The following is a 24,822-nucleotide window of genomic DNA, read 5'->3' as shown; positions in this document are numbered from 1 at the left end:
CCTTACAACTTGGATCTTAGGTTAAATGCAAAAAAAATAATTGTATTTTATGTGAAAGATACAGAATGTAGGAAATACCAGGTGACTATTTGCTTTCTTTTGTACTGAGTGAGGCAAACAGCGATTGCTCATAAAATGTTGCTTTGGATTTTATGTCCCACTATACAGAGTTAGAGAGCTACCAAGCAAAGAAGCAGGGATGAGATTTGTTTGTTTAGGTAAACGGGGAAATTGGTTTCATTGTCTTCATTTGTTCTCATTCTTGCCATTTAATAATCCTCCTGTAGTCCACGTTCAGACTAATTTTAGATCTTTTGGTAGGCAAGGAAGGTGCTCCTCCTTCCTTTTCTCTTTCATACCTAGCTATCAATCTGCAAGAGTGAATTCACTCTGACGGGCATTTCCTATCAGCTTGATGCCTTCCCTTTTATTTCTGTCAAACCAAGCACAGCTCTATTAAAATTTGCAGAGGAAGAAGCTCACAAGGCAGAGCTTTCTTAAAGCTGGGTCTGTAACTACTCCCTGTCCATTGGTTCAGGATGCCTCTGAGCTTTGTGGCTATATTAACTCCCTGATGTTTGCTAGGGACATAAATGCTCTGTGTCTTTGTTCTGGGAAGTAGTGAAGCAAGGAATCTGGGGACATTGTCAGATTTGTGTTAAAGGTGCTATATCCAAAGATAAGCAGGAATTTGGATAGAATATTCTTGATTTGCAGGTACATCTACACCAACAAAATATGCTCCCTGCAAAAACGTTACCAGGACAGCAAAGTGTGGGAGACATTGCCATCATTTTGAGGCTGAAAACTGCCCCATTCCTCCTGCCTGGTGAGTCTTGCTAGTCCTCAGAAGCACTCTGTCCTCTTCCCTGGATGTTCCTTTCAAGAGGGGTGATGGGGAATGAAGGCAAAACACTGTGAATCGAAAGTTTTACAGACCGCTGCAGTGGTTCGTCTCATGAGATTCAGTGAGTTTGTAAGAATGCCAAATATTAGGACCTGGTTTTGCAATTTGTTTTATGATAAACTCAGAAACTGGTGGCCTTTAAAATTTTTTTTTCCCAGAGACTATGCCTGTGTGAGCTGGCTGTGTAGCAAGGGGATCAGGGTGAGTGAGCTGTCATGTAAAATACAAAAATGTTTCTAGAAGGTTATGCTGGGCAAAGGCAGCTAATGCAGGCAGTGAGAATTTTTTTGATGGTCCCCTACATAAATCACTCACCATCTGGCTCTTTGCAAAATACACACTCCTGCAAAAGAAGTCCTGTGTATAAAGGAAACTAGTTTTGGTTTGAAGTTTTATTTGGGTTTTTTTTCCTTTTCTGCTGCAGTGGATCTGCGCTGCTTTATTCTGTTAAAAATGATCTCACTGAGATTAAAACCACGGAAATTAAGGAGAAGACATAAGAATGTAAAAAATCAGTCTGAGTTCAGTTTAAGAAAAGGTCAGAGAACAAGAAGTCACTGGAAATATTCGCAGTGCCCACAGGTGAGGTTGTGCTGCAGGGTTTGCTGCAGTTACAGTGAAAGCCCCAGAAGACTCTTCAGTAAAATGTTATGCGACGTAGGCGTTGCTCGAATCCTTATGATGCAGGTGTTGCTGGAAAACACCCTTTATTTGTTACACAGACTAGGCTACAGATGATTCATGAGGAAGTAAATACCTCATCATGAATTGGTAAATACTGTGTGGAATATCTGAAATGGGATTTGGGAAAAACTAATGAAAAGGTTAAGTTTGCTTCTGCAAAAAGGCTTTTTTTGCTCATAATAAAATACGGAGCATGTGGTCCAAGCACTAATAGTCTGTATTCAGGTTTTTGTTTTCTGTCAATAATCCTGAGTGCTCACTGCAATATCAGTTTTTGTTTGAAGTCTGTCCTGTCTTACTTTGATCTGTATTTGTAAGTGACAAATCTAAGATCTGTGTGGAGCGAGACAGGTAATTAATCATGGAAGTGTGAATACCCAGCTGAGACGTCTTACGATCTTAGTTGAACTTTCCAGTCAGTGTCAGCTGAGGGACTTAAAGGAATGCTGCTGGATTTTTAAAAAAACTGATTTAATTCTGGAGATATCATTAGCTCAGATAACACAGAGTTGAAAAACTAGAAAGATTCTTTTAAAATATCAAATATTAATTTATTAGAATTATTTGTTTAGCACTTGTGAATGGTCATTTTTACCATTTCTTCTGTGACTTCAGCCAGTCTCCCTTACTGGAAGACATTCCTTGTAAATACAGTAAAATACATGCATGGGGATAAGGAAAACCTTACATTATAAGAGATTCTGGTAATTTTTAATTAAAATCATTGCAAAGCAACAGTAAGATAATGTATGTACTTATGTAGGGGATATGAATAACGGTTGTGAATAACAGTTGCAAATAATCTATGTTCAATTCAGCTGTAGTTATGCAAATGAAAACCAGAAAATTGGAAAACATTGAAGGTAAAAAAGAGTTCATAAATAAAAAAATTAATTGGAACTTTGCAGGGGTGTAGTTCAGAAACAAAATTTAGTAACAAAGATACCAGCTCACATATTTGGTGCTTTTTATAGAACAGTTGTTATCATCCATCCATGTGTTTACTCCCTATTAAAAAGATCAAGATAATTTGTGTGAGTAATACCTAATTGCCTTGTGTGGAGTAAGTTTTATGTTAGGTAATAAAACAAGGATCCTGTGGGGAGGCAGAAATCCTCTGCCATTGCCCCAGTGCTCTCCTCATCACAGCTGGTCTCTACAGGGTGCTCATTAGTGGATGCTTTTTCATAGAATTTCAGGTAAGCTATGTAAGTTTTTCCTTCCTAATAGATTAGTAACCTGTGAATGTTCCTCTTAACTAGAATTCTTTTATTAGTTACTGAGAAAACTTACATTGGAACAAGTGATTTGAACTCCTTCCCAGCTCAGAGTGGAGAAGATAGGAACACCATGGTGCTTTCACCCTTTGTTAATTCCAATTCTGTGAAGGACTTCTGAAAAGGACAATGTAAATATTTATACTTTCCAACTGCAGTTGTTTGAAAACAGATGTATTCTTTCAGGCTTTAACTGATTCCCCACGATGTTTGCAAAAGCAACGAAGAATTTCGTGAGAGAAACTGACAGTGGAGGTGACTTGATCCCTGTCTCCCACCTGAATGCCTCAGACAAGCTGCAGCTTTTGAGCTTAGTTACGAAGAGGAGAAAATTCTGGTGCTGGCAGAAGCCCAAGTATCATTTCTTGACAGTCACCCTGAGTGATGTGCTTACTGAAGACAAACCAATAAAACCAGGTAAAGCACTGTTAGTTCAGATAAAAACAGTACAATCCCTAATCTGTTTTGTTATTATTCTCAATTATATTATTAGGGGGCTTCTTTCAGAGGAATGCTCTGAAAGGAATCCTCCATCCATGGGAATGAGATGAATGGATCTTTTCTCACTTGACCATTTATGTTCTAAAACTGGAAGTAATAAATGTTGGTTAAAAAAAGAAGGAAGTTTTGCCTGGGTAGAGTATTAAATTAAGGGCTGAATGTTGTCAGGCTGTATGGTCCCACTGTTTAATAACAGTAGCTGTCTTGCAGCTACAGGAATATCCCTAGAATATTATAGGGGATTGTATGTGCTAGTAGTGTGAAACTGTACTGTGCTTCAGGTCAAAAGCAATGAATAAACAGTGTCTTGTTGGTGTTAGTAGCCCTGGGAATGCTTACAGGCCAGAGCAAGTGAGTTTTACCACCCATTCTGTTTGTCTTGCACAGACTGTTAAAAAAGATTGACCCTTGTACTTTTTTCTTCATCCAACTATAGCAGTCCCACCCATGTTTTAAAATTAATGAGAAAGAATCCCATATTTCTGGACATGTCATAATTCCATACAGAAAAATAGATAGCTCCCTAACCTAAGATGTTAGTTGTAGCTGGCTTGGAAATATAGCTGATTCTGAATCAGCTCTCTGGTTTTAAGGTGTATAAAATTCAGAGTTGTTTTAAACCAGTTAAATTTTTGCATTGGTTTTCAGTGAGCTTTGGGACAGCCCTATGATGAGATGTGTCAAAATAATGCCAAAATACTAGCACTATTGTACAAGCAGGTCGGCTTTGTAGTTTTCTTTGTAGCTGAAATAACTTTCAATTATTCTTTATAAATATTTCATAGCGTCTGAGTTCAGCACGTCAGTCACTTTATGTTTTCCTAAAATGGCAAAATGCTAAAGATAGTAGGGCAAAGATGATGAGAACATGAAGAGAGCAGATGCAAGAGTTGCAGAGATGTAAATTTCATTATTTACCTCTTCATACTGTTCCTTGCCTTTGCTAACTTGTCATATTTTCTGTAAGTATCTGTTCCTCCAATCACTTAAGGACAGGTTCAGCACTTCACAGAAATTACTGTTATTGCTTTCCTAGTGATTGTAGAGTCTGACTTCGCAAAATATATGGGGAAGTTTGAAGATTTTCTTCAAGGAAGTATTGAAACATCATTTATGAAGTTCAGCCTGGGAGCTGGAGGGAAGGGTTACGTGGAAAACCAGTCCTCATTTGGAAACCTGAGGAAGCAGGAGGTTGACTTGCAGCAGCTTATGAAGGATGTCAAGGACCGGTACGTTTCTAATGTGGGTGTTGCAGTGGCCAGGAGAGGGTACTGAGCTGAAAAGACTTGGGCCAGCTGTGGTCACCCACCAATTAATTTTGTAAGTTGCCACAGTTTGAAAATTATTTTTATTGTAAGCTTTCATATTCATGACAAATCATATGTACAAAAATGAAATTCTCCATGTTTTGAAATTATGTTAGTGAGACTTTTCCCTTTCTTGTTTTAAAAACATCTCTCTGTTATTTCATTTTACATTTTTGCATGAATTACCACCTGGGACAAGAGCCAAATCCTCTCTTTTTTGGGGGACTGTGCTGAGGTAACAATCTGGAAAAAAAAAGAATTAGTTCTCTGTGTTACTGGGGCATTGAATATGGAAATTGAATTCAGAGCTGCTAATGTTCTTGTAAGGAGGCTTTGTAATTTTGTGTGAGTGACTATGTTAGAAAATGAGATTATTTGAAGTTGAAGGAATAGCGAAGGTGCGCAAGCATAGTCAAAGCATATTCTACTAGCTGAACAAAATATAGATATGTTGCTTCCTGTTGTACACTGTATTAACTGAGGGGAACCATATTCTTTATTTTCCAAGATAAGAAACACTTCCTCACTTCCTGTCTACTCTGAAATGGGATCTATTTAATGTTGCAGTGGGAGTGTCATGGACCAAAGCCTGTTTGGCAACCAGCTGACAAGTCAGGGGTCTGCTCTCTCTTGCAGGTCGAGACTCAGTGGGAGATGAGGGTGCTTTGTTTGTGACAGCCTTGTACTCTAGGTCTGTAGCAGGGGCTGTAATGAATTTAAATAGCCTTTGCTGATGCTCTGAAGATAAAGATGATAGGTTTTTGCTATCAGTGCAGAAGTTGTCAGAAGCAATGTAAATTTGCTTTAGATACACTGATGTTCTAGAAATAATCAATTCTCCATTTTCATGGGAACAAATGGCTGGTGTTCCTTTTATTGTGAGTGTTCACAAGTCAAAAATTTATTCTAATAAGGCACCTTGCTCTCTTTGTACTAAATGCCTTATTAAAAGCAGAAAATACTGGGCTAAATGTGTGTACCAAGCCTGTAAAATTATTCTGCATCTAGTATCAAGAAAATAGTGTCAGTCAAGATTTTGAGTCTTGTTTCTAGCACTAGGCAGAGTCCTATGGAGAAACAAACTACAGTAACTTGGATTTAGGATCAGTAAGCTTTTACTTGAAATTACCTACTCTGTTCGCAAAAAGTATCCTCCCACAGCAAATGAGCTCATCTTGGAGTTACAATCCTTTATGTAACTAAATACTGAGAAATACATTACCTTCTTTTGAGGGTTGAAAATCAGTAGCTCTACACTGATCTATGTGTGACTGTTAGCTGAAGTTGATGTGTGTGCCACTTTATGTAAGGTAGTAGGTCTTAGTTCATAAAAAAGATGCTCCTAGCTTATTAAAGCTTATGATGCACAGTGTATAATTGAAACTGAGTCAGTCTGCCTTCTGCCAGGTCACTGAAAATGATGAAGATAGCAGAATTCTTTTTTTTTCTCCAGTGTAATGCAGAGGCTCACTGAAAATTGTTGGCAATGCCTTATAGATGAAATTCTACTTACTCATTCATAAATATTCTATGATTTATGATTGATTGTGTCCAAGTTTCAAGCTTTCATCTCATTCATGAGTATTGTGTGGAATTCAGGAGTGCTGATGCCTGCAAGTTAGTGATTTTTGGATGCAAAACGTTACAGTACTTATAAGAGCATGTTTACCTGTCAGACCTTGTGAAAGGCAAGGCAGCAAACTGCTCTTGATGTTATTTAACGACATGTGGTGCTTGTGCTTACTTGATCAATCATTGCTTCATTTATTTTTTCTGCATTAATAACCTAATTAAGTTGCATTTTTAAAATGTTCTTGATTAAGTCAAAGTTGCAGATTAGTAGCAGTAAACTCTAAATTAAAGTCAAAGCTGATGTGCCTTTTAAAATAGGTTATGTGAGTCCTCAGAGTTGAACAAGCTGAAAGTGCTCAGTGGCAGCAAATCAGTTTCCTGTCACTTCTTAGGTGAACCTTCTGAAGGAGAATCCTACTGATCTTCTAGTAAGATTCCAGATGCTGCATTGGCTCCTTTTTCTGAAAAAGGGTGACAGCTGAAGGATGTGGGGTGAGATGCTTCCTCGTTTGCAGAAGCAGTGACGTTGTAAATGCAGAACACAATAATTAACATCATATGCAATACCTAAAATAAAGTTAAACCATAGTTTTAGGTACACAAACTTGGCATATTTGCGTTTACATTATTTTTTTATTTTGTATTACATAGTGCTTGCTAGTTCACAGAGCACTGTAACATACTGGTACATGATTTGGGGCAGAGTCCTGTGCCTTTAGCTCAGTTGGATTGCTATGGATTTAAGATACTATATTCCATCTTCTATTTTAAGGCTTTCAGTACTGTCTGCCATAAGGTCCTCTTAGAGAAGTTGATGAAGTGTGGGCTGGATGAGCCACTTTTCAGTGGTGCCCAGAGACAGAGCAGAAAGCCATAGGCACAATCTGAGACACAGGAGGCCCTGTCTGAACATCAGGAAGCTCTTTTTCACTGTGAGGGTGACTGAGCCCAGCTTACCTGAGGAGGGTGTGGAGTTCCCCACCTTGGAGACATGATCCTAAGCAGACTGCTCTAGGTGGCCCTGCTAAAGCAGGGAGGTTAGACCAGATGACTGTCTAACCTCAACCTTTCTGTTCTTCCCTCCAGTAAAAAGGATTAGGAGGATATTATAATCTCTGTACTTCTCATATATTAACAAATTTCCTTGTTTGTTTTTTTCCATTTCACTAAAAGTCGTGGAAGGTGATTGAGTGAGAAGTTCTGAGAGGACAGTGATAGCAGTCAGTTCACATCAGCTGCAGAAAAAATTGCCTGTCATACTTCCATTATTTTGTGTGAATGATTCCTAACTCTGTGATTAGCATATTAGGAAAAGAGTTGTGTTTTTTTAACAGCATACTCTGGCATGGCTGAAAGATACTTTCATACCGTTGCATATTGCACTTCAGTTGAATTAGGGAAACTGCATGGTATTGTCCATACTGAGACAAAAATACGTGTCTATTCTTAATCTGAGTACAGTGTAAATTTGGACCATTTTGTGATTTATGGTTTAAAACTCCTTGAGCATTTATGAGCATGATGAGAAAACCATTCAGTTTTCTACATAAACTGCTACATGAGGTAATACGAAGTCACAAAGTGTTGTGAGACGGGATTGAATAAAAGCAATTCTGTGTGCCTGTGATTTAAAAAAATAAGGAGCATGTCAAATAGAAAATAGAGAAACTACCTGTCACTTGCAGTCTGAGAAGTCTCTGTTATTCTTAGGAAAGATGTTCTATGAAGTATATGTCAGGTTATTCTGTAGGGAAAATAGTGAAATGCTGTCAATAAGCCGACTATTGCAGATGCTGTGTTCTGTAAGAAGTAGGTCAGAGAGGTTATATTTGAAGTGGATTAACAAAAGAAATATGCATCTGTGCTTGGTGGAAAATGGCAGAGTGAGATTTTACTCTGTGACACTCATCTCTATTAGAGCAGGAGCAAAGCTGGGTGAAGGCTTTCACTTGCAACAAGCAGTATTTGTATGGAAGACATCAGACTATTGCACATTGTAAATGAAGTGGAGAAGAAGCTGTGAGCATGAGCTGCCTGTGTCTCTGCAGCTGGGAGAGGAGGTGTATTGAAGTGACATTGCCCAGTACAGGACTGAAAAGATTTTTTACTTGTAAGTAGTTTGGACCAGTGAAAATTTGTGCAGAGAGGCAGCAGTGCTGATGTCAATGTGAGGATGGAGGGTATTCACAACAATACTCATTCTTCTTGGTATTTGTAGGAAATTGACAAGTACCTTGCTTTGAGGATTTGTGGGTGGGTTACTGAGACGGTTAGACAGGATTTGAAGGGAAAATGGTCCTATGGCCTCTCCTTTGTGGGAAATTAGGTCAAATTCTGTGCCTAAAGGAAAGACCCTCAGTCTCAGCAGCGGGGTTTAGAGCAGGCTCGTGCACTCTGCTTTAACTCTGAGAGACTGCTGTGTTGCCAGGTGTTGTCTGGTTTTTCTTGTCTTTATTTGGTTTCTGCTTTTCTCTTTTCTGACTCCAGTCTGCAGCAAATAGCCTTTGTGCCTCTATTGTGTACTGCTTTCCTAATGCAAGAAGAAAAATACTGAATGAAGGCGAAAGAACTCTTTGCATTATAGGAGAATAGAAGTGTTTAATCTAGTTAAATGTGGAGTGAGACCAAAATTCAAAGAAACTGTTTTATTTACATGTTTGACCTGTAAAGCTTCCAGCATAGTAAATCATTGACCTCAGGAAGGTTGTTTAGGCAGAGCAAACAATCAAGCAAAACCCCTAATTTGTATTTTTATAATTTGTATTTATACAGGCTTGTACTCTGTGTGTTGATAATGGGACTTGGCAAACCAACATCTTATTATATTTTCTATAGTGTTATTTTTGAGTACTTCAGTTGAGCTCCTTGGGGTGGGATGGGTAATGGTGATGTAGTACAAATGGCACAGGGTTGGTGGGGGCTCTTGTACAGTACAGAGTGAAAGAGATAGAAAGAGCCGTGGTTGTACAACAGAAGTAAAAGCTCTGGAGCATAACCTGTAAAATAAAAAAATGGAATGCAATTTATGTGCCTTGCATGCATGTATTCTCAGGCATTTAACTTGGCCATCTTATGTTACTCGGATATTTTCTTATATTCAGTGTTATGCTGGCAAGTAAGTTCAGGTCTTGCAAAAATACAGTCATAAACTCAGTGGCCATTGCCCTGCAATACTTGAAGCCCTGCTCTGATTATCAGACTTTTACCCTGTTGTGGATTGCTCTTGATGACTGTTTTCAGTGATAATTTAGATAAGCTGGATACTCGCTTACCTCGTGTCATCCTCCTGTTCGAGTTGCTGAGGAGAGCAGAATATTTTGCCTTCAACAGGCTGTGCCCCAGTAATAACTCATGATGTGCCCACATGCAACCCTAGAGTTCTGTTTTATGATGGAAAGTTCAGTGCCAGAAGTTTAGAGAAGAGCACTTAACTGTGCTGTCTCCAAAGATAAGCTTTCTGTAGCTGTGGGCAAGGCTGTGTGTTTGAAGGCTTTGCATTTGGAGCTCACTAAGCTTACTGGGCAGAGGAGAACATTTCTGACAGCTTTACAATGGGACACATCCCACTGGAGTAATTTGAACCTTGGGGCTGTGACAGTGGCTGTCATTGGCACACATTCAGCTCTGTGCAGGGGATCCCAGGTCACCTCTGGGCACTGCCTGGGGTGTGCTGCTGCAGCAGGTAGTTCTATGTCCCTGTGTGTCACTGTCATTCCGCAGCCCTCAGTGCTGCAGCAGCTCCTCCAGCATTGCCTCCAGGATTTGTTCACTGCCCCTCTCTGCAAGTTAACGTCTTCTGACTCTCCTGCTCTGCCACTCTGCTGCTGCTTCTGCACCTGGACCTCAAAGCCAGGAGTGTGACAGGGTCTGAGCCAGTCCTGCCTCAGGCAGAATACTGTGGAAGCAGGTGGAAGAAGAAGTCTCTTGAATTTGGTAATTCATTTGCGTAGGGTTAGGTCATATTCTGTAGGCTTCTTCAATTAACACTTATTCAGAAATAGGAAATTTTTATTTAATAGGTGTTTTTCTACCTTTGTTTGAGGGACTTTTTTTCCTGTAAATTTTGGATATATTCAGCAAGATTGTCATCCTCTTAAACAGTCAAAAAATACATGTGAAAGCAAATGACAAATCGCTTTTGTGCTTCTTCATTGTAATGTTTCACCTGTGGCTCCCTAAGTCAAATGTTAAAACTGCAAGTTCTTAGTGCATTCATTTGTATTTTCAGGATGCTTAGCACACCACTTTAGAAACATAAATAATTATTGTGAAGTGTATGATAGGCTTGATAGGCTGTAACTAATGGCTCTGGTTTGGCAGACACTTCTGAGAATGGTGAGGTTTGTGGTTACTTTATGTTCCTTGAATTTTTGCTTAATCCAAAGGTTCATTGCATTCCAAGCATAAAGCATGACTTTGCACCAAATGAAAAAAGGTTATATTAATAATCTCAGGAATGTTTGGAGCTGCTGCATTGCTTCAGAGGTATTTTCTTTCCCTTGTCTAAACAATCAACTTTAAGGTTTTCAGACAGTTCATTCCAACTGATTGAACTTTCATATAAGCATGTAACTCTCCAAAGATCAAAAATTGCCTGAGGATATTTTTAATTCAATAAAAAACCCCAGCTGACTTCAGACTTACACAGACTGCATAAATTCAAAACTCCAGAATCTAATAAATCTAAAACTTTTTAATTAAAAAAGTGGAGATATCTCGATTTAAATGAATTGGAGTCAGACATGTCTTTCTGTCACATTTTTGGGAAATTGCCATTTAGCTCCATGAATAGCCATTTACAATAAAAGGGAGGAGAAAAGACTGAATAATTTGAGTCAGGGATAGCAATCCTTTAATCTTCCAACAGTTTTGCTAGATTACCTGTTCATAAAAAATATAACATCTCATCTGAGGACGTCCAGTGAATATTTTGCAAAAGTATCATATACTTGACATATTTTAATAAATTAAATACAATTAAGAAGTTGCTTTAAGTGTTACCAGAAAGTCTGTTAACACCCCAAAAGACAAGGTAGTGGATTTTGTAATGTTTTCTTAGAAAATAAACCTCCTGTATTGTTTCTGTGAGTTCACTTAATGTCTTCTGCTCATTCTAAGAAGACCCTAATGTTAGAGTTATTTCCAGCAACATTTAAACAGATGCTGAATTTTGCTGCGGAATAGGGATGGTTTATTAAGTTGGTGTCTGGGCTAGAGTTTTGAGCTCCCCCCACAGTTAGTTTTTCTTTTGACTGTGACAGTCCTGGTCACCAATTTTAAATTTTGAGTCTATACCAATGAATAACACAGGACTTTGAAGAAGGTAGGGTTTTTTCAGTAATCCCCAGTCTCAAAATCAATCAAATCTTCTGTTTTCTCATTCAGCCTTTCAAATACTCAGTCAGTGCTGATCCCCTCAGCCTGTTTGGGGTTTAGGTGAGCACTGAAACAGATCCAGCAAGCAGTGGGGGTTGGCACTGAGGCATTGCTGTCGTCGTGTCCCCCTGCCATGGCCATGGCAACATCAGTGTGAGCTCACAGTAGGAGAGGATTCAGTCCAGTGTCCAAGAGCCTGACTGGTTGGTTTTGCATTTCCCAGGAAACTTAAAATTGCCTTTGGTTCCCTCTTGCTTTTTTCTTTGCTTAGAAAGTATCTGAACAGCTTCCATTTTTGCTCAGAGTAGGGAATCAAGAATTCAATATATTCAATTTGTATGTGAGGATTTACTGTGAAAAATAGGTATTTACTGCTGCCAAATAACAAAAAAGGACATCATAATTTCAAGGAGGCTGCTCATACAGAAGCCATTGTCATTTTTGCAATAAAAGCTTCTTCAAGCAATTAAGAAAATGTGGTTGATTTTGTTTTATTGAGTATTTTTCACAATTATAGTATTGTTAATGGTATATTTTTCTTTTTCAGAACAATAGATCTAAACAGTAGTTTACTGCAACAAGTAATAGAAAGAAAACGTGAAGTGTTGTGCATCTTGAGAGAAAAGATAATTACAACTCAGAGGTGTACAATATCTGAACATATCCAGACAGAAGAAAAAGTCAGTGGTGTGATGGGATGCACTGCAAAAACAATAAAGGTAAAAGTTACTGAAAATCTACAAAGAATAGAACATTTGCACATTATCTGAGAAGAAATTATTTCACCGAATGGACTTCAGAGTATTTTTTGTGTTTTCCTAATGTGCTGAACAAACTGCAGTGCTTGGTTGTGAAAATTCTGTATGATAAAATGTTTTTTCCATTGCCTTTCTGGCAAAAGGTGCCATATTTTCTTATGAGCCTGGAATGTAGTTTCCATCAATACTATCAAATTGTGATTCCATTTCTCTGTAGATTCCTGCCTGCAGCAGAACATGAAGCAAACCTAAAACAATTCATTGCAATTGAATAGCAAAATGCATCGCTGAATCGCATTTATTTGAAAGGCCGAGTAATCGTTCATCACAAATGGTTGCAGTGTCTACTGAGTTTTCATATTTATTGGGAAACTATTTGGTTTTGATCATGGGAGTAGAGATTAACTGCATTATGAGGCTATCTGAAAAATTGCCTGTGAACTGAGAAAGAATTACTGAAGTCAAAACATGCTCATTCATTGCAAGTTGTTTTGGTTTTTTTGTAATCACTTCTGTGTACCGTGTGTCTCCAGTTGAAGGAATCCAGGAATTGCAGTGTTACAACCCCCTTTGCAAGTGCCACCTTCCTGGTACCAGCCTCCAGCTGGGCAAAAGAAATGTCACAGTAGAATTGGGCAAGGCAGGACACTCAAGTGGGTGCCCATTTCCTAGTGACATGGGGCTTCATGTGTGGCAAAAGCTATGCCTGGAGCTCAACTTTGTGCTAGGACAGGGTAGCTAAGAGCGTGAGAGCTGCTCTTGGCACTGTGTTTCTACCTCATTCCTTTCTTAGATGCTAGATGTAAGGTGTAACACTTTGATGAGACATCATGAGGAATAAAACATATTCTCCCTCTGTGTTTTTCACCTTAATTATATGTTTAAGCTATGCAGTAGCTGACTCAGATAAATGGTGAATAAATCTGTCTTGTAGGTTTCAGTAAGTGAGAATGGAAGTGTGGTGAAGGATTCTAGTGTGATCCTTGAAATTCCTCCTGCCACCACTATTGCCTATGGTGTAATTGAACTGTTTATAAAGCACAATGGCCAGTTTGGTAAGTAAAAAACTCTTTTTTTTGTGGCACACAGTTCAACTGTGGACAAAGCTGTTTGTCAGACAGCAATTTTTGTGTTTCCCTGTGCGTGAAGGTGATTATGTTCTATGGTGTCCTTTGCCTTGATAATTATTTGTGCTAGAAATGCAGATTTAGTAATTTTAAAACTTTGATATAATAATACTACTTCTCTCGCTTGAATACACTGTAAACTCAGCATGACTTAGGTTTCAGGAACCACTGGAGATAATGTAGCTCGAGCCTCTGCTTAAGGCAAGGCCAACTTTTGAACTTTGGTCTAAGTTCAGTTAGATCAGATTGCTCGTATCCTTGTCTATTATAAAGTTTTGATTTATCTTCAGAGACAGAGATTCCATCACTCCTCTGGGCAGCCTGTTACCATGTTTGACCACTGTGGTAGTGAACTTATTTCCTCAGTATCTGCTGTTTGCTAGATAGCTCCAGCCTGTGAATGTAGGGCTTGTGCTCAGGAGTCCAAAATGGACATAGCACTCTGAATGCACTTTCCCAAATTGAAAATTCAGTTCCATCAATCCACCAGCTACAGTCTTGTCAGTACAGCCCAGTATGCAGCTGTTCTGGTTTAGGGCAAATTTGGGAGCAAACTTCAATAACTGCAAGGGCAAGGTACTGATCCTCTCGGATTTATTGTGCATGTCTTTCACTGCAATTTTGCTTCCAGCCAGTTGGCCCTTGGCCTGGGCTATTCCCTTTGCCTGTCGCAGAGAGTGACCTGAATGTACATCAGCTATCAACTGATAGACAACAGTCATGTTAAGAACAGAATCGTACATTCAGGGCTGGAATTTAAACTTTTCTAGCTTACACTTTCATTTAAAGATTGCCATCAGAGTGGTTGCAGAATTGCCCTTGTCATGTTGTCTGGTCATGCTTTACTTATGTCAAGTTGAATATTTTTTAGGTTAAAAAAATGTTGAAATTGGCTTTGGGGGGAGTTGTATCTCTGCTCTGCACAATCACTTAGGTTTTTCTTTCTTGTCTATCCTCATTTAAACTCACGGACCTAAATGAGGTTTCAGAGCATGTTATGCAAGGAGGAATAAAATCAGATAGTAGAGATGGAAGTTGGAAGGACTGATGTGGAGAGAAACAGGAGGTACATTGAAGAAATAATTAGAGTTGAGATTTGAATCCAGGATGTGCTTTACTTGGATGAGAAATGCTGAAGGTTAACTCTCCATCATACTCCTGATATTAAGGAAGTCTGTAGGCTCAAGAATAGAAGTAAATATTATGTAACCTGTAAAAGGTTTCTGAAAAGTGGAATTGCTCTGCTGTAGCCTGAACACAGAGATAGCAGAGGGAGTTGACGTCATGGTTATAATAGAACTGTAATTCAGAGTAATGAGGTGCAATTAAGGCTGTCTGACTGCATAGGTATATAACTGATAGCCTACTTAGATGATTTCTACATGAAATTATGATGTCCTGCTAGCTAAGAATACATGGGTCTTGTTAATGATCTGTATTTCTCTGCTCTTTTTCCACTTCTGCTTCTTTTTCCGCTTTTTTCCGTTTTTAATATTAACATCTTTTAAGCTTCAAAACCGGTTTGTTTCATGTTTTATCTTAAACAGTCTATGTCCTGCCTCTTTTCTTTTTTCATTTGTGCTATTTTCCCTTACCTGAGTGTCATTGAGAAGGTAAAGGGGAGGAACTGACAACAAAATTAGGGCTTTGCCCAGGAGAGTAAGTATGGTGGAGCCTAAACTTCAACTTGTTAATGTCTGAGCAGGAGGGATCAGTGTCTGTTTATGGAAATAAGAAAAGCCTTCAAAGTTAAATCCAAGGACTAATAGAGTCCTTTCTCGTGAAAGTGACCAATAGCAGGTGTAACCTGATGGGATTCTCTTCACAGATAATTATGGAGTAAGATGCATGTAAGTCTTCTATTGTTTCTTTTACTTTTCCACTGCCAGTACCTGAATTATTCTCTTAGCAAGAATGGTATATATTTCTTTTAAATGTTCTGACTAATGTGACTGGACATATTTGGATATTTTTATAAATAAATAATTTTTATTTTTTTTAAACAGAAGGATAATAGTCTTCTGATCCATTTACCATTGTACTTTCTTGTAATCATTCTGATTTCTACGGGCTAATTCTTCACTCCATGCAAAAGCTGTTTCTCCTTAAAGCTTTGCAGTTTTGTGTCTCTAAAGCTGCGCTGAAGTGCCTCTTGTTCTTGCTTTACAGATCAGGTGATATAAAAGCACCCAGCTGATTTGTTTTGTTCTGTTCATGGCTATATGTGTGTGGTTTCTTTTTCTTAAATATCTGTAAGTTAAGCAGTCCCAATATATCCACTTTTCCACGTAAAGTAGTCTATTTGATTGTTTTCATTGATCATCTCTGGTTTTCTTGTGTTTTTGTTAACATTTTTGAGTAACTAACAAGCTGTAACTGCACTGTTGGAGGTTTGTCATTGATGAATGTAATAGAATTCAATACAGAATTTATTAACAGTCCTCTTAATACAGAATTTTGAGTCCTGTGTTTTCCTGTGCATTGAGTGCTATTTATTACAAGATTAAACAACATCATCTGAAAAGTTCTATTTCCCTTATTAGCATGATTTTGCCTCAGGAGGGGAGGCAGTGTATTAGCACAGTTTTCCTCCTCAGGGTTCATGTGAAAGCCTTGTTACTTTCAATGACAGTAACATGAATGAGTTGGCCTTGTGGTGCCTCAGCTGCTGTCCAGAGTCTTGTTGCTTTGGGAAGTTCTTAGCTTGTGTTAATCACTTTCTACTCCTCTGTAGCTCCTTCTTCTCTGTGAAGGGTTATGCAAGCATAAAGGTCTGTCATCTTTCTTTCTCTATAGCAGGGATTTCTTTGTCTGCTTTCCCTTTGAAAAAGCTTTTTGCTGATGGAGTGCTCTCCATGCTTTCTCATCTGCTTTGAATGTCCTTAATTTAGTAAGACAGACTCTTACAACTGCAGAAAGGTTATATTTAGGTTTTGTTCCTGGTACATCTGAGCACTGTGCTTGATTAGTTGTATTTTTTTCCCTTTGCTGTCAGGTATTGCTTTTAAATTGAGTTTCCCTTGCTAGCCTGCGTTCTCCTCAGATCCACTGCAGTGTGCCATGGGTGCACTTTCAAATCTTACATTTGACCAATAAGATACGATCAAAATCTGCATAGGGCTTTGACTGTATTCTGCATCTTTAGGGCATGGTGTTGGGCACACGGGCAACATGCCACATGTCCAACATTCTGTTGGACACAGAATTTGATACTCCAGATTTCTCAGCAGAACTCTTACAAAGGCTCCCCGTACCTTCCAGGAAGCCTTTAACTTCATCTGGCTGGGGGCACTGGGATGGCAGGACAAGGACAGTCCTGTTTGGGTGAGTTTGGCCAGTGCTTGTCACAAAGATGTGGCAGAAAGGGTTATCTAGCCAGGGCATGTTAATTCCTCTGTGATGTTACTGAAGAGAGACAGTTATTGCAGAGTGATTCTGTCAGGAAACATCCCTGGGTGATGTCCTTTAGAGACTCTCAGAAGTCTCCTGTTGTCCACTTACCTGGAGGACTTGAGAAAGGACCTGTGGTTTGGCTGAGAAAGAGGAGTCTGTCAGTGCCATGACCAACAGAAGCTCTGTGAAGGACTCTCAAGAGTTCTTACACAAATCTCAGTGAGTACTTTCATGTGTCTCCTTCATGAGTGGATCCCATTGCCTGCATTACAGCACATCTCTTAGAGGGTAGAAAAAGTACAGACTGGGGAATCAGAAGCTGGAGAGCAGTGCCATAGAAAGGGACCTGGGGATCCTGGGCAATGGCAAGGTGAATCTGACTCAGCAGTGCCCTGGCAGCCAGGGGGGCCAAGCCTGTCCTGGGGAGACTCAGGCACAGAATCCCCAGCCAGGCAAGGGTGGGGATTGTCCCACCCTGCTCTGCTCTGAGCTGGTACAGCCTCACCTTGAGGGCTGGGAGCAGTTTTGGTTTGCCAGTTTTGGGTGCCACAATGGAAGAAAGACATTGAACTGTTAGAGAGGCAAAGGAGGGCAATGAAGATGGTGAAGGGCCTTGAGGTGAAGCCGTATGAGGAGCAGCTGAGGGCACTTGGTCTGTTCAGCCTTGGCAAGAGGAGACTGAGGGGAGACCTCACTGCAGTTACAACTTCCTTGTGAGGGGAAGAGGGGGCAGATGCTGATCTCTTCTCTGTGGTGACCAGCAACAAAGAATGGCCCAGAGTTGTGTCAGGGGAGGTTTAGGTGGGATATCAGGAAAAAGTTCTTCACCCAGAGAGTGTTTGGGCACTGAAACGGGCTCCCCAGGGACATGGTCGCAGCACCAACGTGACAGAATTCAAGAAGCATTTGGACAACACTCTCAGGCACACGGTGTGATTCTTGGGGATGATGCTGTGTGGGGCCAGGAGTTGGACATGATGATCCTTGAGGGCCCCTTCCAACTCCGCTTATTCTGTGATTTCTGGGAAAACATCAAGAATTCCTACCTGCATCTCCTGTCTGCAGCATTCTGATTTACAGTGTCAGTGAGAAGTTTTCATGTTATTTTCTGTCTACATTAATTTAGTTCCCAGGAGCTGGTGTCATGTTCTGTAGGAGGCAGCTGCACCACAGGTCTTGTCTGTACACACTGTACCAAACATCAGGGCTGCAGGAATGCTCAATAATTCACAGGCGACCGCTGGCATTCTCTCCATCTGGAAGAGACAAGACATGGAGAAATGACATGCGAGAACACTAGGAAATACAAGCTATCATCTCATTCAGTAATTACTCGTGTATTTTATTAATAATTGTTTTTGATTGAATTTCTAATTACAGAGTTCTGTCTGCTAGATGAACAGCAAGGAGGTTTTGAAAAAGAGAGTACAGAAGGCTCAGCTTATCCCCATTCAGTTCAATTCAGAGATGCTTCGCTCCTGTATCAGCCAGATGCTGTTGATAATGAGATGTACTCTGGGGCTAAAAACCTCGTTCCCAGTGATGCTTCTATAAGTATATTGAAACAAGGTATTACCAGAAATGCTTTGCATGATTATATTACAGCGCATTAAATAACCTGATAGGCAGAAATAATCTGGTACAATAGTAAGTAAGAAATCTTGTTAGTTCATTTTAATAGCTCTTATCAGGAGCTCTTGGGGGAATGCACTGAAAGAATATAAAAAATCAGTTTGCAGTGAGTGTATGCAGTGGACTCTCTCAGTGAAAATTCTGAATCCATCTGTCATAAATATCATCTTACAAAGTCACATGGCTCTTTTACATTCCAGATAACTTCTGCAAGTTTAGTGATGATACATGCTTTCATTCAGAAAGGGTCACTGAAAATAGTTTCTCATTATTTGAAAAATACTCTCAGTAAAGCTTCTCAGTCACAGGTTAAGTCTCAGAAATAGACATCTGCCTTGCCTTTAGCCTCATTATTTTCTGAGAAGCTTTGTTCCTGAGAATATCAAAATGTGGTTTAAATGGAGATTTGCAAATTGGTATAATGGCCCAGGTACAAGTTTTTATTGTAGGAATGTGAAAAGAAGAGGCGGGAATGTTACTAGTGGAATGAAAAAAGGGAAAACCAGTCAAGGCCTCAGAACACACTGTGCTTTTCCTCAGTTCTTGGTGGAGTTCTTAGAGCTGGTTCTCCTGATGAATATCACCCTCTTGTCTCTAAGTTTCACCCTTGATTAATAAACATTATGTAAAAAGCACTTGTGAAAGAATGGTATGCCACTGTTCTATTTTTTGTTTCAGTTTGACATACGTATTTGTTTTTCTTGCTCAGAAGGCTCAGAGATTTCTTTAAATAATTTAACCTCCGCTGTCTCTTGGAAAATGAAAAAGCTAAAAAAAATTGGTTTTACTAAAGAATTTGGAAGTACAGTTCATTTTCTGTTATTGGTAGAGACAAATTCACACCATTGCATCAGATAAACAAAATACCTGCCTGTGGCTTGGCTTTTTTTTTCCCCTAGTGAAGTAATTTTTTAGTTATAAAGGAAATCTTTAAACAGAGCATGTTTCTTGACTGGAGTGACATGGAGAAAAATTTTGTTTAAACAAATTTGAGAACACTTGTATGCCCACATTTTTGGAATGTGGAAAAAAGAACCATTCTAACCTTCCAGTTAGCATTATTGATTTGAAAGCTTCATTTTTCTTTTAGCAACATGGTAATTTTATGTCACAGAAGATTTAATTTCAGTATCACAGTTGAATTGTGAGAAAATTAATGCAGAGAACTCCCCTGTACTTAATGAGTACTCTTCATTCTGCCATATAAATGAACATTCTCTGGAGATATACTTCGAAGTGGGAGACTTAAGATGTAGTTTGTTTGTTAACATTAAAGTATTGAATTTCAAAATATGAGAAATACTGTACACCATCATGTTGATTCTTGGTAGCTGTTCTTCTTCCTTAATGTTTGCATTGGCTCCTTAGGAAATAAAATCAGATCTGTTCAAACCTTGCATTATAACTTGTGCTGGTGGAAATCAGGATGTCAAGGTGTGGTGATAAATGAGCTTGTGAAACACATAGCAAAATGTTACCTGCTTTTACTGGCGTTTAGTTTTATTTTCCACTGCTTTCTTGGGAAAGATCTGTCCCGGTTGAAGACCCAGTTCCAGCCCTTTGTGAAGCTTCCAGAAGACAAGCAAAGAGCTTTATATAAAACCCTTTGTGAACTCTTGCTCCATGAAGAAATGGTGACTGCCCTGGGGGATATGGTAAGATGAAGAATCTTTGGATTGCTTCCTAAAAGTAATTTCAGAATAGTACTAGCATTCTCTTTTGCTTGAATTTTTCTCTTTTCAAGAAGTTTTGCTTATTCTTCTGCTTTCAGTTTGATGATATCTGCACAGGAGACAAGCCAGATCTGGAGGAGTTAAAACTTGAACAACAAAGAGACCTCCTTGACTTCTTGCAGCTCTTAGGGTGCAGTTTAAAGAGTGAGCTGTTGCTGCAGAAATATCAGCCTCAGGATGAAGAACTTTTCTCAGCTGCTCACCTTCTTATCAGTGCTATATCTGGTATGTCATGAAAAGCCCTTTTAAAATTTTTATTTTCCTTTTGGAAGCTCCCTCCATGTTAAAGCTTTTATGGCTTTCTTTGAGCAGTTGGTGAGCTGCATGAGCATAAATTTTTCTGTTCCCTTTTTATGAGCTTGGTATACTATGCTTAGCATTCCTGCCTGTGTATTAAATTCAGCCCTCAATCACTGACAGATTTTGTGTGTAAATTACACATTCCCCCAAGACTGCTCAACTTTGCTTCTGCTGAGTGTGAGTATTTGCAGTTTGGCAAGCTAATTTCTGTACTTACTGCATGCCAGAGTCCTTCCCACCTAAAGGCTGAGAATTACAAATTAGGTGTTGTCTCCTGTGTAACAGTGTTGTTCATAATATTGTTCAAGTGAAAACTAAATTTAGCAAAAATGAGTTTAACACAGAGACACTGCAATTAGAGGGTTGTGTTGCAGCTGCTGAAACAGGAGATTAAACATAAATGTCAGACAAATGCCATCCTCACAATCTAGTTGGCACCGCAGTGTTAATTAAAAGCTACCTGCAAAGTCCAAGACAGACTTCCATGGATTTTTCTCTTCTCTTTTGTATATAAAGAATTCCCTGACATTAAGATAACGAAGAGAAGTCCAGTGTAAATTGTGGCACTGTGCAGCAGAGTGTCAGTGTGCATGCATATATGCACAGACCCCAGGTGGGAGAGCTTAACTCATTTGTGGAGAGAGAAAAGAAATAGTAAACAGAAACCTGATGTGGTATCAATTGTCAGATGCCATTAACAGCAGGGCACAGTTAATTGAGTGTGTTGCATTATTACCTGACTTTGGGCATAATGTCTGCTGCTAAAGTCCAGACATAAGTGTAGCTGGATCTGGATTCAAAAGCTGTTTTATGCTTGTTGCTTGTGGTAGGAATTACAGCCCTTTTGTTAGAGTTGAAGAGCACCACAGGGATCAGCTGGTCCATCTCCTAGCATCGAGGCAGTCTCAGCTATGGCATTCATCTCAAATTGTGCTTGGCAGAAGTTGGCTTCATGTATGGATTTTGGGAGGGTAGGTTCGGATTTTGGGAGGGTAGGTTCTTGGTTGATTCAAGGCCTAAGTCATTCATCCAGCCTCCAGACTCGGAGTTAAACACTGAGGAGATACTTAGGGAGGAGGCAAGGTGATGGGGAGGAAACCCTCTTTTCTACAAATGCTTTTTCTCAAGGAGAGATATAGTCAGACCCTCTGCCCATCCCATTCTATTCTGCCGACAGGAAGGGGCTGCATCAGCCTCTTCTGAACATCCAGCTGAGGAGGACCTGTTAGCTCCCTGATAAAGCTCCTGTTCCAGCAGCCAGCCTGTGCAGGGTTCACTGGAAATGACCTTTGCCTGTGCATGTGTCCTCCACAGAGCTGCCTGATGACACCCTCGTCCTGCTGCGTGCCTGCTGCGATCTTCAGGTTGTTCCGGCCTTGTGTTGTTTGGTGAGTGATGGAGATGAGATGTGCTCGTGGGCACAGCAGCAGGAGTGGCTGTGTCCTCAGCCATATTTCTCCCCAAAAAAGTAGGAGATGTCAAGCTCCAGTGGGAATTTCAGCTGTAGGCAGTGCTTAGCCAAGGTCAGAATCTGACATGGCAAATGCAGCATGTAATTTAATGTACATGAATAGCTAACTTCTGAACATTGTTGTATTTGGGAGATTTCATGGCTTGGGAGCAAAAGAAAATTGTGACTTAAGCTCTGGTTTTATTTTTCTAATAGTCTCACTGTTGTAAAGTCTCAGTAACAGTAATCACCTCTCCTTGGGAAACAAATTTCGCTTTGATAGCAGCAGTGCTTGAGCCTTGGCAAACCCTGAAGTCTCAAAACTCTGAGGCCATTTATTGTAACTGCTGAAGGAATGGTGCAGGGCATTAGAGTAATGGAGCACCTCTCCTGTGAGGAAAGAGGAAGAGAATTGGATTTGTTTAGCCTGGAGAAGAGAAGGCTTTGGGGTGACCTAATTGCAGCCTCCCAGTACCTGGAGGAAACTTAAAAAAAGATGGAGAGAGACTTTTTACAAGAGCATGTAGTGACAGGACAAGAAGGACTGGATGCAGACTGAAGGAGGGTAGGGTTAGATGGGAAGGAACTCTTTACTATGAAAGTTGTGAGGCACTGGAACAGGTTGCCCAGAGAAGTTGTGGATGTCCCAGCCCTGGAAGTGTTCAAGGCCAAGTTGGATGGGGCTTTGAATGACCTGGTCTAGTGAAAAGTGTCCTTGCCTGTGGCAGGGAGATGGGAACTGCATGATCTTTTAAGGTCCCTTCCAACCCAAAACATTCTGTGATTCTGTGATTTTTCTAAGCTTTTTAAAGTCACTTAGAAAAACAATAGTAAAGTCCTTTAAATATGTAGGAGCAAGGGGAGTTCTTCTGTTTGCTCAGAGTGTGATGTGTAGTGAGAGAAGCTGAATTCAGGGACTGACACAGTAGGAGAGATGTTTCCCCTTAAAGCATGCCATAGAGCTTTGGTTCTGGATCAGTACGCTGTACTTGTCAGGGCTAATAGCAAAGGGAATCTTGACCTTTTGCTGCTGCCTTGTCAGCTCTCCTGTGGTTTTATATGAAACTGAGCTGTACAGTAGCAGGAACAGCAGTGCCTGGAAAATGTTTTAATGTCTCTGTCTTTTGCTCTCTCTCATGAATACAGCCTAATGTCGCTTCAGCCGATGGCACTGTGGCGCTGAGCAGTCCTTTGGTGGCCACTCTCGCTGACAGAGGAAGATTTGAGGTCGTGCAAAGGCTGTTTGTTTCATCAAACATTAATCTGGAAGTGACAGAGTCTTCTGTAAGAGCTGTAACTATGAAAGAACCGAGATTCTTCCCGCTTGTTCTTTATGTTGCCCTGTATGGATTTCATGCTTTAGGTGGGAATGTATAGGAGCTGTATTGAGTTTCCAGTTTTTGCTGTAGCCTGTTGCTTCTTTTGTACCTCTGTAATTTTGGTGTGTTTGGGATCAGCTGTAGAGCAGTTCTGTTGGTACTTAAGGCAGCACAGCCAGGAATTAGGGTGACCAGGGGACTCTGCAGTTTCAGTGGAAAATACATAAATAAGGGATGAAGGGGAGAAATTAAAAAAGAGAGCCATGGGAGAGAAACTGAACATAGCTGCTCTGGTAGGTGTCAGATCTGCAGGGCAGTGAAAGCCTGATTGCTTGCATTAATATGCATGGGAGAAAGCAGCAAAGTACAAACTGCTTTTTGTAAGCAAGCAAACAGGCAGGCCCTGGAAACCAAGAGTTCTGCAATGCAGCAACTGTTTTTCTCCTTAAGCCTGGGTGTGCAGAATGCCTTCCCTCTGGAGCAAGTGCAGTGGAGGGCTCTTAAAAAGGTACTCGATTAGATTCTCTTATTAATTATTGTTTGACTTTTACGGATATGAACTGCACACTGCAGGAAATAACAAAGCCTCTTTTTCAACCACCAAGACCCACTTTCGGGGTTCATACCTCTGTACAGCATTTCTGTTTTCTGGTATGTTTTTACTCATGTTAGCAAGTTTCAGCTGTTTAAACTGCATTCTGAACTTTATCATGGCAATGCCTTCTGGTGTGTGTACATGAAGGGTCCCTGCTGCACACCACAGAAATGATCATTTTACCCATATGACATTTTCAATGCAGATATTTTGCTTTTTTCTTTGACTAACAGAAAAGTATTAGTAAAGCACTGTGTGCTTGAACTATTTTGCCTGTTTTTTCATCATAATTTTTTATAATCATGGATGGAACAGAAATGCAGCAGAGATCACTGTAAATGTGGGCTTGGGAAGATGTTCCAAGTAGGTGGAGTATCAATGCTTACAGATGAGATCGTGAGATGGCTGAGAAACAAGCAGGCACCTGTGTGGGGGTGATCAGTAACCAGGCCCTGCAGCGTAGCTGGTGGGTAGGAGCTCTGCTCAGTTTCCTGCTCTATTCCCACGTGGCCTTGAGCAGATTGTCTAAGAAGCCTTTTAAAAGTCACGTCAGTTCAGCTTTCCTTGAGGACGTGGACTTTGCAGAAAAGCACCACGGTGCCTTTCCACTCCCTGAGAGCTCAGGATAGCTCTGCACGCTGGGACGTGGGCGTTTCTGCATCTCATCTGTTCAGTGAAGCTGATGGTGTTGCCTGAATTTTGTGCTGGTGTAGAAGGAAAGAAAGACTCCTTGAGGAGCTGGAAGCATGGAACTCTGCCTCTGGGAGCCATATGTAAGTGGGACACTTGTCTTTTACCTATCACTACTAAAAGTTGCCTCTGTAATGAGTTTACGCAAACTTTCTATTAAATGCTATGTCAAAACAACAGAAAAACTTATGCATGTAATTT

At 40.0% G+C, this 24,822-nt stretch overlaps 1 protein-coding gene across 4 annotated transcripts; it reads left to right on the top strand.

Moving 5' to 3' along the window:
• Positions 1 to 717: 717 nt before the first annotated feature.
• GSDME (gasdermin E) lies at positions 718 to 24,810 on the top strand. 4 transcript variants are annotated; one of them, XM_038123506.1, is made up of 12 exons: positions 722 to 829; positions 1,332 to 1,489; positions 2,660 to 2,790; positions 3,055 to 3,285; positions 4,406 to 4,598; positions 12,172 to 12,343; positions 13,317 to 13,437; positions 18,283 to 18,471; positions 20,062 to 20,189; positions 20,306 to 20,492; positions 21,882 to 21,955; positions 23,164 to 24,810. In XM_038123506.1, exons 4-12 carry the CDS (start codon positions 3,075 to 3,077, stop codon positions 23,392 to 23,394), a joined length of 1,506 nt encoding a protein of 501 aa, XP_037979434.1. In that variant the 5' UTR covers positions 722 to 829; positions 1,332 to 1,489; positions 2,660 to 2,790; positions 3,055 to 3,074; the 3' UTR covers positions 23,395 to 24,810. The 4 variants fall into 4 exon arrangements, with proteins under 4 accessions (XP_037979427.1, XP_037979434.1, XP_037979454.1 ...); XM_038123526.1 differs by lacking the exon at positions 2,660 to 2,790; XM_038123517.1 differs by lacking the exon at positions 1,332 to 1,489 and having other exon boundaries at positions 731 to 829.
• Positions 24,811 to 24,822: the final 12 nt, after the last annotated feature.

The sequence above is a fragment of the Motacilla alba genome, chromosome 2 (assembly GCF_015832195.1).
Source record: "Motacilla alba alba isolate MOTALB_02 chromosome 2, Motacilla_alba_V1.0_pri, whole genome shotgun sequence".
NCBI classification, from domain to species: Eukaryota; Metazoa; Chordata; class Aves; order Passeriformes; family Motacillidae; genus Motacilla; species Motacilla alba.
Note: the sequence above shows the minus strand (reverse complement) of the source record. Positions and strands in the feature narration are given on the sequence as shown.

What these genes read in the sequence shown, in the direction of transcription:
- GSDME (XM_038123499.1), top strand. Translation starts at nt 3,075, where the DNA reads ATGTTTGCAAAAGCAACGAAGAATTTCGTGAGAGAAACTGACAGTGGA. An exon ending in AAAGCACAATGGCCAGTTTG is followed by an intron (nt 13,438 to 18,282) that starts GTAAGTAAAAAA and finishes TTCTAATTACAG; the next exon opens with AGTTCTGTCTGCTAGATGAA. An exon ending in TGACTGCCCTGGGGGATATG is followed by an intron (nt 20,190 to 20,305) that starts GTAAGATGAAGA and finishes TTCTGCTTTCAG; the next exon opens with TTTGATGATATCTGCACAGG.